This window comes from Schistocerca cancellata, chromosome 2, assembly GCF_023864275.1.
Source record: "Schistocerca cancellata isolate TAMUIC-IGC-003103 chromosome 2, iqSchCanc2.1, whole genome shotgun sequence".
In the NCBI taxonomy this organism is placed as follows: domain Eukaryota; kingdom Metazoa; phylum Arthropoda; class Insecta; order Orthoptera; family Acrididae; genus Schistocerca; species Schistocerca cancellata.
In genome coordinates, this window is record NC_064627.1 from 396,150,795 (window position 1) to 396,164,654 (window position 13,860).

Consider the following 13,860-nt stretch of genomic DNA (forward strand, 5'->3'; position numbering starts at 1 on the left):
ATGGAGCCATCAGCGAGTTAGATGTCAATGTCTAGGAATGTGGCATGTTGGGATGATGAGGATCAATTGAAGCAGATGGAAGAGAGTGTATTGAGATTGTGAAGGAATGAGGATAGGGTGTCTTGGCCATGAGTCCAGATCATGGCAATATCATCAATGAATCTAAACCAGATTAACGGTTGGAGTTTTGGCAGACTAGGAATGTTTCCCTAGACAGCCCTTAAACAGGTTGGCATAAGAAGGTGCCATGACGGTGCCCATGACTGTCATGGATTTGTTTGTAAACCTTCTCTTCAAAGGAAAATTAGTTGTGGGTCAGGATACAGTTTTAGGATACATAAAAAGTGAGGTGGTGGGAGTTTGAAAGAAGATGGAAGAGAGTGTGTTTGATAGTGGCAAGGCCATGGACACGAGGGATGTTAGTGTATGAGAAGTAGCATCAACAGTGATGACAAGGGACCCATTATTTGAAGGAATGGGGATGATGGGAAGTCAATGAAGAAAGTGGTTAGTACTTTGATGTGGGAGACTTGGTTTCAAGCAAATGGTTGGAGGTGTTGGCCAACAGGAGTGGAAATTCTTTCAGTGGGAGCTAAACAGCCAACAGAAGTCCACTGACAAATTTTCAGAAGTTTTTCAGGGATAACTCTTAGTATCTTGGTATATGGGCTCATGCCTGTTTGAATGTTTTACTCTTAATGGAGTCTTATCTATAACAAAAAAACATTTATTAATGATTCTGTCAACAGTTGCAGTATTTATATTAGGTGAATAGTTTCAAACCACACAGGTTCATTTTCAAACCTCGCCTACTGAGGATGCACTGCCAGTGCTCAATTTTAGTAATACACATGAAAGTGGCAACACATGCTTTACAAATGTTTGCAGAATGAATGCCACAATCCAAACACGCCTCATACCAAGATTGATTTTGACGTGGTAAGAGGCATGTGTGGTTTGTGGCATCCATTTTGCAAAAATTTATAAAGTATGTGCTGCCACTTTGATGTTTATTATTAACCCTTGAGCAGGCGTGCCGTTTTTCACAACACAAGAGGGTGCGTGGTGCACTTTGTACACATGTATAGAATAGCTGCCTATGTTACCAAGCTAAACATGTATGATCAAAATCACAGTTTATTTAATCAACGAGAAAATAAACTTAAATAATATGAGCTAAAACAATGTTTTATTATATTAAAAAAAGAGAAATTTTCACTGTAATACTCTGTTGCCAAGAACAGGTGTTACAGAGACAGTAATGACCCATTGAAAGCATTAAGCAATGCAGTTGCATCAGATCCATGCCAGAAGCTTATTTGATCACTAATTATCTCGTACACAACTGCCTCAATGTGGGATTATGTTGTTAGTTCGTAATCAGGGTCATTTTTTGCACAGATCGCAAATTTTTTCTCGCCTGGCTCGCTTTTTATTTTATACTCCTGCCGCTCACTTGGACGTATGACAACAAAATTCATCGCTGTTTTACCTGAAGCAATAATGAAGGAATAGGTATGGGTTTGCAGTTGTGAAACAACAATGGAACTATGTAAAATCTTTTATTTTTGGTTGGTGCATTTTATACACAGGCGCGCCTGCTTGTGGGTTAAAAATCAGACAGTGTCAGTCCAGCCTCTGTAGGCCAGGTTTGAAAATGAACCTGTAAGGTCCAAAACTAGTCCCCTAATATAACTACTGCAACTGCTGACAATTATTAATAAACACTTTAAGAAATTTAATAAAGTTGCTAGTTCTCTGTCAACAAAATACTGAAACAGAAGTCTTATCTATTTTTACTGTGGCAGTAAAAGTAACTTAAATTTTAGTTCTTCATGCTTTCCTGGAGATCTGTTGACATGTCGAAGAATCAGGTTCTCCACCAGATGTTCGCGAACACCTGGCAGAGACTCTGATTATTCAACATGTAACTTAAATTGTTGAATGTTTCTATTTTACCATAGTGCAACTTCAGTTAACTGCAATTCTTTAGACTTACTTATATTACCCTGACATTATGCAGTATTTTTAACAGTTACAAATTAAGATTTCAGTGTACCCCACTGATGTTTTGTTTCTTATCCCCTCGCCCAGCCTAATATTTTATGTTACGTTCCTTTGAAATTTAATCGCTGTTTACCTTATATATTTTCAACTATGTTATAGTTGACAAAACTCTACCATCTGGTGAGCAAGATGTATGAAACAGGCGAAATACCCTCAGACTTCAAGAAGAATATAATAATTCCAATCCCAAAGAAAGCAGGTGTTGACAGATGTGAAAATTACCGAACAATCAGTTTAATAAGCCACAGCTACAAAATACTAACATGAATTCTTTACAGACGAATGGAAAAACTGGTAGAAGCCGACCTCGGCGAAGATCAGTTTGGATTCCGTAGAAATGGTGGAACACTGACCCTACGACTTATCTTACGAAATAGATTACGGGGAGGCAAACCTACATTTCTAGCATTTGTAGACTTAGAGAAAGCTTTTGACAATGTTGACTGGAATACTCTCTTTCAAATTCTGAAGGTGGCAGGGGTAAAATACAGGGAGTGAAAGGCTATTTACAATTTGTACAGAAACCAGATGGCAGTTATTAGAGTCAAGAGGCATGAAAGGGAAGCAGAGGTTGGGAAGGGAGTGAGACAGGGTTGTAGCTTCTCCCCGATGCCATTCAATCTGTATATTGAGCAAGCAGTGAAGGAAACAAAAGAAAAATTCGGAGTAGGTATTAAAATCCATGTAGAAGAAATAAAAACATTGAGGTTCGCCAATGACATTGTAATTCTGTCAGACAGCAAAGGACTTGGAAGAGCAGTTGAACGGAATGGACAGTGTCTTGAAAGGAGGATATAAGATGAACATCAACAAAAGCAAAACGAGGATAATGGAATGTAGTCAAATTAAATCAGGAGATGCTGAGGGAATTAGATTAGGAAATGAGACACTTAAAGTAGTAAAGGAGTTTTGCTATTTGGGGAGCAAAATAACTGATGATGGTAGAAGTAGAGAGGATATAAAATGTAGACTGGCAATGGCAAGGAAAGCGTTTCTGAAAAAGAGAAATTTGTTAACATCGAGTATAGATTTAAGTGACAGGAAGTCGTTTCTGAAAGTATTTGTATGGAGTGTAGCCATGTATGGAAGTGAAACATGGACGATAAATAGTTTGGACAAGAAGAGAATAGAAGCTTTCGAAATGTGGTGCTACAGAAGAATGCTGAAGATTAGATGGGTAGATCACATAACTAATGAGGAAGTATTGAATAGGATTGGGGAGAAGAGAAGTTTGTGGCACAACTTGACCAGAAGAAGGGATCGGTTGGTAGGACATGTTCTGAGGCATCAAGGGATCACCAATTTAATATTGGAGGGCAGCATGGAGGGTAGAAATCGTAGGGGGAGACCAAGAGATGAATATACTAAGCAGATTCAGAAGGATGTAGATTGCAGTAGGTACTGGGAGATGAAGAAGCTTGCACAGGATAGAGTAGCATGGAGAGCTGCATCAAACCAGTCTCGGGACTGAAGACCACAACAACAACAACAACAACAACAACAACAACATGTTATAGTTGCACACACTAAGTAGCGCCGTACACTCTACATGTTAGCATCTTTTTTGAAGTTGTCCTCCGGCATTCTATCCTCCCTGATGGCGATAGTTATCTTACAATGGCCTTTTAAGCCGAATATTGGTCCATTTAATGAAATAAATTGGTACAGTAGAATGCAGTATGTGTTTTCACTGATAAACATGAAAATTTTCTATCAAGCAACAACAAAAAGACTCCATTAATGAAGATTTTTTTTACATAATTTGCTCAAAGAAATTTATTAAAGTCAACAAACTAATAAGTACGGTAATTTTCATACAAATGTTTGAGTTTATACCTTAAGAAGATCTGGAGAAGCATAATACACCATTCGTAGCAAGGCACGCAAACATTTACAACGAACAGCTGGTCCAGCTGATGAACTGTATACTTCATACAAAACACTGAATAAAGAACGGATGAATGAAGCAGCAAGTCCATGTTCTTCACGCAGACACGCAACACGTGCATCACGGGAACTGTGGAACAGTAGCATGGACACTTAATATCAATTTTCACTTCTTAAGTAACATACATTTAATCAACACTAATGTAAGAATGGAAGTGTATTACCTGTTACTGCCATTCATTTGAGCATTGCTGATTCCACTATTTTCACTCAAGTTGCTTTCTGAATTAGAACTAACTGATGATCCACCACCAAAACAAGGAGGTAGCTGAATACTTGTTGTTGGGCTAACAATGTTTGCATGAGAACCTAAATCATTAATGCCTAAATTAGTGAACAGTACCAAATAACAAGAACTAAAGTAGTTGCAAAAATTTGACAACATTTGAAAGAAAATCAGTATACACATACTAGCGTATTTAGAAACCATTTTTACTATCAAGTTCACCAGACAAACAGCACAAGACCCTTGGAAAGAAATCACAGCAAACTATTGTGTAGCAATCTATACACTGAAAATGAAGAAACCATATGGATAAAATTATAGTTCTCCATACAACCAGATTCAAACATACTTATAAGGTGCTAATTACTCTCACACAAAATCCACTGCACTTAATCAAGAACGCATTCTAATGCAGACTCCTTGCTTCAAGAAAAGACAAGTTTTAACAACAAACAAACCTGGATTAAGGCAGCAACTGAAACTTTTATCATCCAAAACAAATAACAGTCAATGTTAAGAACAGACTTCGTATGCTGATGGACAGTAGGTGGATCACCTCACAATGTTGTTATTCAGTGATCACGACTAATTGGCGTGATCATCAGTGGAGATGGAGCTAGATGCTTGGAAGGCTTAGGCTCCTATGAATGTGATGTTCTGTTCCCTCAGTGGATGATAGTTTTGGATACGGGTTTCCATCTGCAGTTTATTTTTTTCCTAGATTCCTCTAAACTCTCCAGTGTTTTTTGGTATGCAGGAGAAAAATAAACTGCAGGTGGAAACTCGTGTTTGAAAATGTTATCCACCAAGTCGAAAGAGCATTGCTGGCAATCAGTTGTAATCACTGAATAACAAACAACTTTGTGAGACATTCCACCTATGGTCCTTTAGCATACAGAGTCACATTTGCTGTGAAAGGGGTGGCCTAGTGGCATCTATAAATTCAACACTATAGTCTCACTGGATGAAATTTCCAGACATGGGTTACTATCCTTGATTTGTTGTTCAGGACACCCTCTACAACCTCTCAAAGTTTGTCACAACATTTCTGTGACACCCTGTAGATGAGCTACTACCTTCCCTTACTTTAAATATTAAATGAATAACGAAATCACATATGTAATAATTTAGTCTGTATAGCAATAAATACTTACCTGTGGAATGCATATTGTCTGCTGGGTTTGAGCTACTGACAGACATCGAACTGCTTCCAGCCGTAACAGTCCCAGAGCTCATATCCACAGTAGCAGCTAGAGACACAGGATTCAGACGACGCTGGACTGGCCGCGTTGTCCCAGTGTCTTCATTTATCTGCTGCATTGAATGAAAGTCCACTGTATAGGTTCGACCTAGTGTCGATAAGCTGATTTCATCCTCCCCAGACTGATGAGCAGCCTATGTAAGAGTTTGTTTTAAACAGAATCTAGCTCATTCAAGTGACTATTACTTAAAACGAAAGCAGACTATACTGAAGAGTACATGTAACATATAAAATGAACATACCTCAATTATGCGAGAGTCTATGGTACTGTATGGGTGCCACAAGCCACGGTCATCCCTCCACTGCCATTGAACGGTATCATGAACATGGTTATTTGGCCTTTCCAAAAGAGCATCAACTGTGAATATTCCATCAGTAGGTAGACGTGGCATAAGCTCTCCGATAAGGCAAGTTATTTCATACAGCTCCTGTGGGCTGCGAGACACCAGTTCAATCTGCAGAAAAAGGCAAAAAACTGTAACTGTAATACTTCATAAAGCATTCTCAGCTAACATCTCAAATTTCTGCAATTAACACTATAATGCCATAACATGATCATCATCGTTATCTATGAGCAATACTCATTTCCTGTACAAAATACATGTTACGATTATTACACACACGAGAGAGAGAGAGAGAGAGAGAGAGAGAGAGAGAGAGAGAGAACTAGTTTCAATTTAGAAAAATGATCTTTCTGGCAAATAAAGAAAGAATTGTTAAATGCTTCAATTGACAACACGTTTCCTTTCTTTCCAAATTCTTTCAACATAAGTGTCTTTAGGCTATTACGTTCATTCATATAAAAGATTAATGGTACAATCTGATTCGTACTTCCTCACTGAGCTTTCTGTTCTTTTCTGAATATCTTCATTTTCTAACTTTTGTAAGAAAGGAATATAATCATTAACATTCAGCAGGCTGGTAAATGCTTGTTAATTACTGAACCAAAATATCAACAGAAGCACTGAAAACTATGACTTTAAAAGATTTTAATGTAGGGGTTCTTAAATGTTTTTGGCGCCGGAACCCTTTTGAAGTACCAAATATTTTACGGAGTCCAAATACAAACAAACCTGGTTTCATTATAATCAGATAATAAAAATCTTAGAAAAAAAGATATACCATACACTACTGACTTCCAACAAGAATACATAAAACAACATGCCATAATACAATATACATACAACACTGTATTGCTTCCACTGTACATTGATAAAATTGTTTTCATTTAATAGGCTTTATGGAGCTGCTTTTTAATTTTGACCAAATGTTAGATGTCTGCCTTAACAGAAGATAGATGAAAATGCTTGTCATGTTCAACATCCATTCTATTGTGGCATTTTGTCTTGGTAGCTGTATAAGCAGAAAATCGCTTTTCAACCAAGTATGCTGTTGGAAACTGTCAGAGGCTGTGTGGCACTCATCATGAACCCCATTCTGGACATTATCTTTTCCCGCCCAATTCAATGATTACAAAATTTGCAGACGATTAATTTCTATTTTTTGTGGGCATTAATAGCCATGTGATCCACACTTGAGAACGCTACCGACAGAAATGACAAGACACTTAGTGAAGAAATAGAATCGAATGTACAGTAACTATTTTATGGCTAGGATAAGAATTTTGGCAGAGCTGAAAAACATTACAGATATTGTTTCCTTATCGCTAGAGGGTACAGTGTGGGCACTTTGGGCTATGGTGAGTGGTAGACGGCTGCGAGCATATACAAACCGGAATTTTGATTGCCAGAGAGAAGAGGACTGGTGTGCAGAAACAAGCCCTACCTCCCTTTAGCAGGATGGCAGCCTATAGCAGAACTGACACATTGTTACAGGGATCGCTGATCTCTTCTGGTGTCTTAACGATCTTAATCGAAATCCGTGATGAACCTGGGTTGACCACTTCATTTATTTCAAAATAAGCAAAGAAAACAACAAGCAATGGAAAAGACAAAGCATTTGGGGCAGCTATCGCACAATAGCCGGTTGATATTAGCAGATTATTGTCAATGATTTAGTTCAGACCCAACCTCTAGTCATGTTCAATAAAAGCACAGTTGGAAACATCCACCAACTAATTTGCCACCTGAAAAGTTTCCACATTATATCTTCTTTTGAGCTTTAGTCAACATATAGACATACGCGTTTGTTTGTTATAAAATGCTTGGTCCCACAGCTGAGTACTATGTTGCATTAGAAGGTGTTTCATAAACAGACCATTCAACCAGCCACAGCTGATATAGTGCCAGATCATCAAGTGCACTGATACCACATTGTGTTTGTACACTTTTACTTAGTTAATAAGTTCTTATGCACATTATCTATCCAAACTGTATTTTGCCACATTTTCGCTATTTATATGCATAAAATAAAGCTATTTCAAACTTTCTCTGATACAATACTTCACCTGGATACAATTCTCCACAAAATAGCATCTATCAAGTAATTTCATATTTTTGCATTTTGAGGCAGAATGTGCATCTACTTTGCATTTATCTCAAACTGAAAATTTTACGGGTTCTTAGTGATTCGCAAAATGCTAACTTATCAGTTCTTAGTAATTATATATCTTACTACCTGAAGCCTAAAGTCGTTACATCACCTTTTTGAGACTCACGGTTATGTCACATCTTCCGAGCAAACCACCTTAGAACTTTCAAAGTACAATTTTGCTGTAACATCTACAAGCCAACTCTCCCTCTATCTTTTAAAATCAACAGTTTACTTTTACAACATAACAAATACGGAATGATATCGCTACAAGATGTTTAATTTAACAACTGTAATTGAATGTACTGTGGCCCGGGGGTGGTTTGAGGATTTGCCATGCCGAATTTGACTGCACATTGCAATTGCAAACTTGAATTAAGCTAGGCACAATACCGTTTCTTCCAAATCCATCAGAAACAAATGCAAAATAATTTTATTTAAAAAAGCTGATAAAGTGTCACTAGAAGCCTTCCTAAGAGAATCTCCATTCCTTCCGAACTAACTATGCAAATGTAGACGAGATGTGGCTCAAATTCAAAGATATAGCAGCAACAGCAATTGAGAGATTCATGCCTCATAAATTGGTAAGAGATGGAACTGATCCCCCATGGTACACAAAACAGGTCCGAACGCTGTTGCAGAGGCAACGGAAAAAGCATGCGAAGTTCAGAAGAACGCGAAATCCCGAAGATTGGCTAAAATTTACAGACGCGCGAAATTTGGCACGGATTTCAATGCGAGATGCCTTTAATAGGTTCCACAACGAAACATTGTCTCGAAATTTGGTAGAAAATCCGAAGAAATTCTGGTCATATGTAAAGTACACAAGTGCAAGACGCAGTCAATACCTTCGCTGCGCAGTGCCAATGGTACTGTTGCCGCTAAAGCGGAGTTATTGAACGCAGTTTTCCGAAATTCCTTCACCAGGAAAGGCGAATGGAATATTCCAGAATTTGAAACACGAACAGCTGCTAGCATGAGTTTCTTAGAAGTAGATACCTTAGGGGTTGCGAAGCAACTCAAATCGCTTGATACGGGCAAGTCTTCAGGTCCAGATTGTATACCGATTAGGTTCCTTTCAGATTACGCTGATACAATAGCTCCCTACTTAGCACTCATATACAACCGCTCGCTCACCGATAGATCTGTACCTACAGACCGGAAAATTGCGCAGGTCGCACCAGTGTTTAAGAAGGGTAGTAGGAGTAATCCATTGAACTACAGTCCTAGATCATTGACGTCTGTTTGCAGTAGGGTTTTGGAGCATATACTGTATTCAAACATTATGAATCACCTCGAAGGGAACGATCTATTGATACGTAATCAGCACGGTTTCAGAAAACATCATTCTTGTGCAACGCAGCTAGCTCTTTATTCGCACGAAGTAATGGCCGCTATCGACAGGGGATCTCAGGTTGATTCCGTATTTCTGGATTTCCGGAAAGCTTTTGACACCATTCCTCACAAGCGACTTCTAATCAAGCTGCGGGCCTATGGGGGTATCGTCTCAGCTGTGCAACTGGATTCGTGATTTCCTGTCAGGAAGGTCGCAGTTCGTAGTAATAGACGGCAAATCATCGAGTAAAACTGAAGTGATATCAGGTGTTCCCCAGGGAAGCGTCCTGGGACCTCTACTGTTCCTGATCTATATAAATGACCTGGGTGACAACCTGAGCAGTTCTCTTAGGTTGTTCGCAGATGATGCTGTGATTTACTGTCTAGTAAGATCATCCAAAGACCAGTATCAGTTGCAAAGCGATTTAAAGAAGATTGCTTTATGGTGTGGCAGGTGGCAGTTGACGCTAAATAATGAAAAGTGTAAGGTGATCCACATGAGTTCCAAAAGAAATCCGTTGGAATTAGATTACTAGATGAATTCTCAAGGCTGTCAATTCAACTAAGTACCTGGGTGTTAAAATTGTGAACACCTTCATTTGGAAAGACCAAATATATAATATTGTGGGGAAGGCGAGCCAAAGGTTGCGTTTCATGGCAGGACACTTAGAACAAACAAGTCCACTAAAGAGACAGATTACACTACATTCGTTCGTCCTCTGTTAGAATATTGCTGCGCGGTGTGGGATCCTTACCAGGTGGGATTGACGGAGGACATCTAAAGGGTGCAAAAAAAAAAAAAAAAAAAAAAAAAAAAAAAAAAAAAAAAAAAAAAAAGGCAGCTTGTTTTGTATTATCACGTAATAGGGGAGAGAGTGTGGCAGATACGATACGCGAATTGGGATGGAAGTCATTAAAGCAAAGACGTTTTTCGTCGCGGCGAGATCTATTTACGAAATTTCAGTCACCAACTTTCTCTTCCGAATGCGAAAATATTTTGTTGAGCCCAACCTACATAGGTAGGAATGATCATCAAAATAAAATAAGAGAAATCGGAGCTCGAACAGAAAGGTTTAGGTGTTCGTTTTCCCCGCGCGCTGTTCGGGAGTTGAATGGTAGAGAGATAGTATGGTTGTGGTTCGATGAACCCTCTGCCAAGCACTTAAATGTGAATTGCAGAGTAGTCATGTAGATGTAGATGTAGAATAGGCACTTTACTTTGTGGTGCATGATGCGGGTTTATATAGCCCCAGGTGGTGAAGCACATATGGCGAACTGATGAAATCCTTTGGAGCAGCTTGAGATGATGGCAGAGATGATGGCAGAGATGGAGGGAGTGAGAGGGAGATAGCAAGACTGTATGGGGGAAGAGAGGAAGACTGCTGGGATCATGCACTGCTTCCTCAAAGTACATAACTACTACTGAATCCAAAAAACACGATGGCAACATGCCAAAAAGGAAAACGGATGCTCAGGAAAAACACACACACTAAATACAACGCAGAAGCTCTTACACAAAGATCACAAGAGCAGCTGAAAGTAATCTGGAAGGACATGAAAGCCAAAGCGAAGAAAATGAAAGCTAAATGCAATTGAGAACAATTTCAAACTGCCAGTGGAGTACGTGAGACGAAGATCAATGACATAAGCCAAACGGCTGTTGATATGATCTCGCAAGTTTTAGAAGGGATACTTGAGCCAACAACAATGACACATCTGAAGATAATGTGATTTTTTTTCAAATGGTTAATATGTTCTTGTTTCTTGTATGGCATAATATATGTTTTTATCATTTCGGCATCGTTATAATTTCTGTTAATACCAGATTCTAATATTTATTTGAATTTGCAATATTATGATGTTGTTGTTGTTGTTGTCTTCAGTCCTGAGACTGGTTTGATGCAGCTCTCCATGCTACTCTATCCTGTGCAAGCTTCATCATCTCCCAGTACCTACTGCAAACTACATCCTTCTGACTCTGCTTAGTATATTCATCTCTTGGTCTCCCCCTACGATTTCTACCCCCCACGCTGCCCTCCAATATTAAATTGGTGATCCCTTGATGCCTCAGAACATGTCCTACCAACCGATCCCTTCTTCTGGTCAAGTTGTGCCACAAACTTCTCTTCTCCCCAATCCTATTCAATACTTCCTCATTAGTTATGTGATCTACCCATCTAATCTTCAGCATTCTTCTGTAGCACCACATTTCGAAAGCTTCTATTCTCTTCTTGTCCAAACTATTTATCGTCCATGTTTCACTTCCATACATGGCTACACTCCATACAAATACTTTCAGAAATGACTTCCTGTCACTTAAATCTATACTCGATGTTAACAAATTTCTCTTTTTCAGAAACGCTTTCCTTGCCATTGCCAGTCTACATTTTATATCCTCTCTACTTCTACCATCATCAGTTATTTTGCTCCCCAAATAGCAAAACTCCTTTACTTCTTTAAGTGTCTCATTTCCTAATCTAATTCCCTCAGCATCTCCTGATTTAATTTGACTACATTCCATTATCCTCGTTTTGCTATTGTTGATGTTCATCTTATATCCTCCTTTCAAGACACTGTCCATTCCGTTCAACTGCTCTTCCAAGTCCTTTGCTGTCTGACAGAATTACAATGTCATCGGCGAACCTCAAAGTTTTTATTTCTTCTCCATGGATTTTAATACCTACTCCGAATTTTTCTTTTGTTTCCTTCACTGCTTGCTCAATATACAGATTGAATAACATCGGGGAGAGGCTACAATCCTGTCTCACTCCCTTCCCAACCACTGCTTCCCTTTCATGTACCTCGACTCTTATAAACTGCCTTCTGGTTTCTGTACAAATTATAAATAGCCTTTCGCTCCCTGTATTTTACCCCTGCCACCTTCAGAATTTGAAAGAGAGTATTCCAGTCAACATTGTCAAAAGCTTTCTCTAAGTCTACAAATGCTAGAAATGTAGGTTTGCCTCTCCGTAATCTATTTCGTAAGATAAGTCGTAGGGTCAGTACTGCCTCACGTGTTCCAACATTTCTGCGGAATCCAAACTGATCTTCGCCGAGGTCAGCTTCTACCAGTTTTTCCATTCGTCTGTAAAGAATTCGTGTTAGTATTTTGCAGCCGTGACTTATTAAACTGATAGTTCGGTAATTTTCACATCTGTCAACACCTGCTTTCTTTGGGATTGAAATTATTATAAAATAAGTCTTTTTTTCTAGAAATCAAAACATTGTATGACTGTATACTCAATTAAGCAATAAAATGAGAATGTTAGTCCCCTAGGGTGGGAAAAAGAAAAAGAAGAAGAAGAAGAAGAAGAAGAAGAAGAAGAAAAGTCTTTACACTATCTTCTACTTTTGCTAGCAATCTAGGTACAATTTTAATTAAAGTAATTAAGTATAATATACCTTCTGACAGCTTGGCCTGCAGCACCTGCTTCTGGCTGAAATGCACATTAATGTTGTCATTCACCTCCACAGCATCAGGGTGAAACACATCTCTAACTTATATTCCAAAGTTGTGTAGAACTGCAGCAGCCACAACAACATTCCCACACTTGTTTGGTTTAAATCACATTGTTTTTGGTGAGAATTGGGAAACATTTCTTCCAAACCCCGAAAGCTCGCTCCATTACACATCTGGTAGCAATATGGACTCTATTGTAGTGCTGTTGGCTCCTGTGTGGGTTCGGAACACAGGCATCTGAAGATGTTTGGAGAGAGCATATCCACTATCTCCAACAAGCAACCCATCATAATTGCAATTTTCAAATTCTGCAGCAACTCTACTATTGTCCCAAAAGCGTGCATCATGTGTGGAACTCAGCCAACGGCTTACCATATTCAAAATCTTCATATTGGCATCGAAGATGATATGTGTATTGACAGGAAAGAAACTCTTGCAACTTCTGTATAGTTCCGCTTGTGCTCCAGAAGGACAAAGTATGAATATATGTACACAATCTAAGGCCCCTATGACATCTCAGAATCCACCATTTCGACATAATTCCCTTTTATTCTTTGATATATTTTCTTGGCTCTGTGGCACAGACACATACAGCGGTTTTAAAGCAAATAAACTGTTTATCACACTATTAAAAGCTCTTCCAGCAGTAGTACGATAGATATTAATGAGATCCCCTGTTATGATTTTAGAAGTACCTGTGCAAAAGATTCGCAGTCCACAAAGAAGCAGCAGCCTAGGAGACAAAGCATGTTTCCTGTCAGAATTATGCTGCAGTAACAGCTACAGAACACCATGCAGCAACTCGAAAAGATTCCTTATGAAATCCAAACCGCACTTTGAAACCACTGTCACTATACATCACTAATAGGCCTCTCCTCTCCATTACAATCCTCATACTTGGGATGTTCACCTCTTCCTCCATCTTACATCCTCCATCTTCTTTGTAGTCCAGGTAATCCATAAAATTCGACACTTAAAACAGAACTCAAATATCGCACCTTACACTCTTTCTTTACTCCTAATACTGCCTAGAAGTAAATTTTGGCCTCATTTCCTCCTTAAGTTACTAATATA

General features: G+C 38.8%; 1 protein-coding gene across 1 annotated transcript in view; it reads right to left on the minus strand.

Moving 5' to 3' along the window:
• The window catches only part of LOC126161819 (E3 ubiquitin-protein ligase TRIP12), a 247,236-nt gene that overhangs the window by 122,649 nt on the left and 110,727 nt on the right, over positions 1 to 13,860 (minus strand). The window contains exons 12-15 of the mRNA XM_049917919.1: positions 5,744 to 5,956; positions 5,395 to 5,635; positions 4,179 to 4,323; positions 3,904 to 4,084 (exon numbers count right to left, since the gene is read on the minus strand). Of these exons, the coding sequence (XP_049773876.1) occupies positions 3,904 to 4,084; positions 4,179 to 4,323; positions 5,395 to 5,635; positions 5,744 to 5,956 (780 nt within the window). The remainder of the gene's footprint in view (positions 1 to 3,903; positions 4,085 to 4,178; positions 4,324 to 5,394; positions 5,636 to 5,743; positions 5,957 to 13,860) is intronic.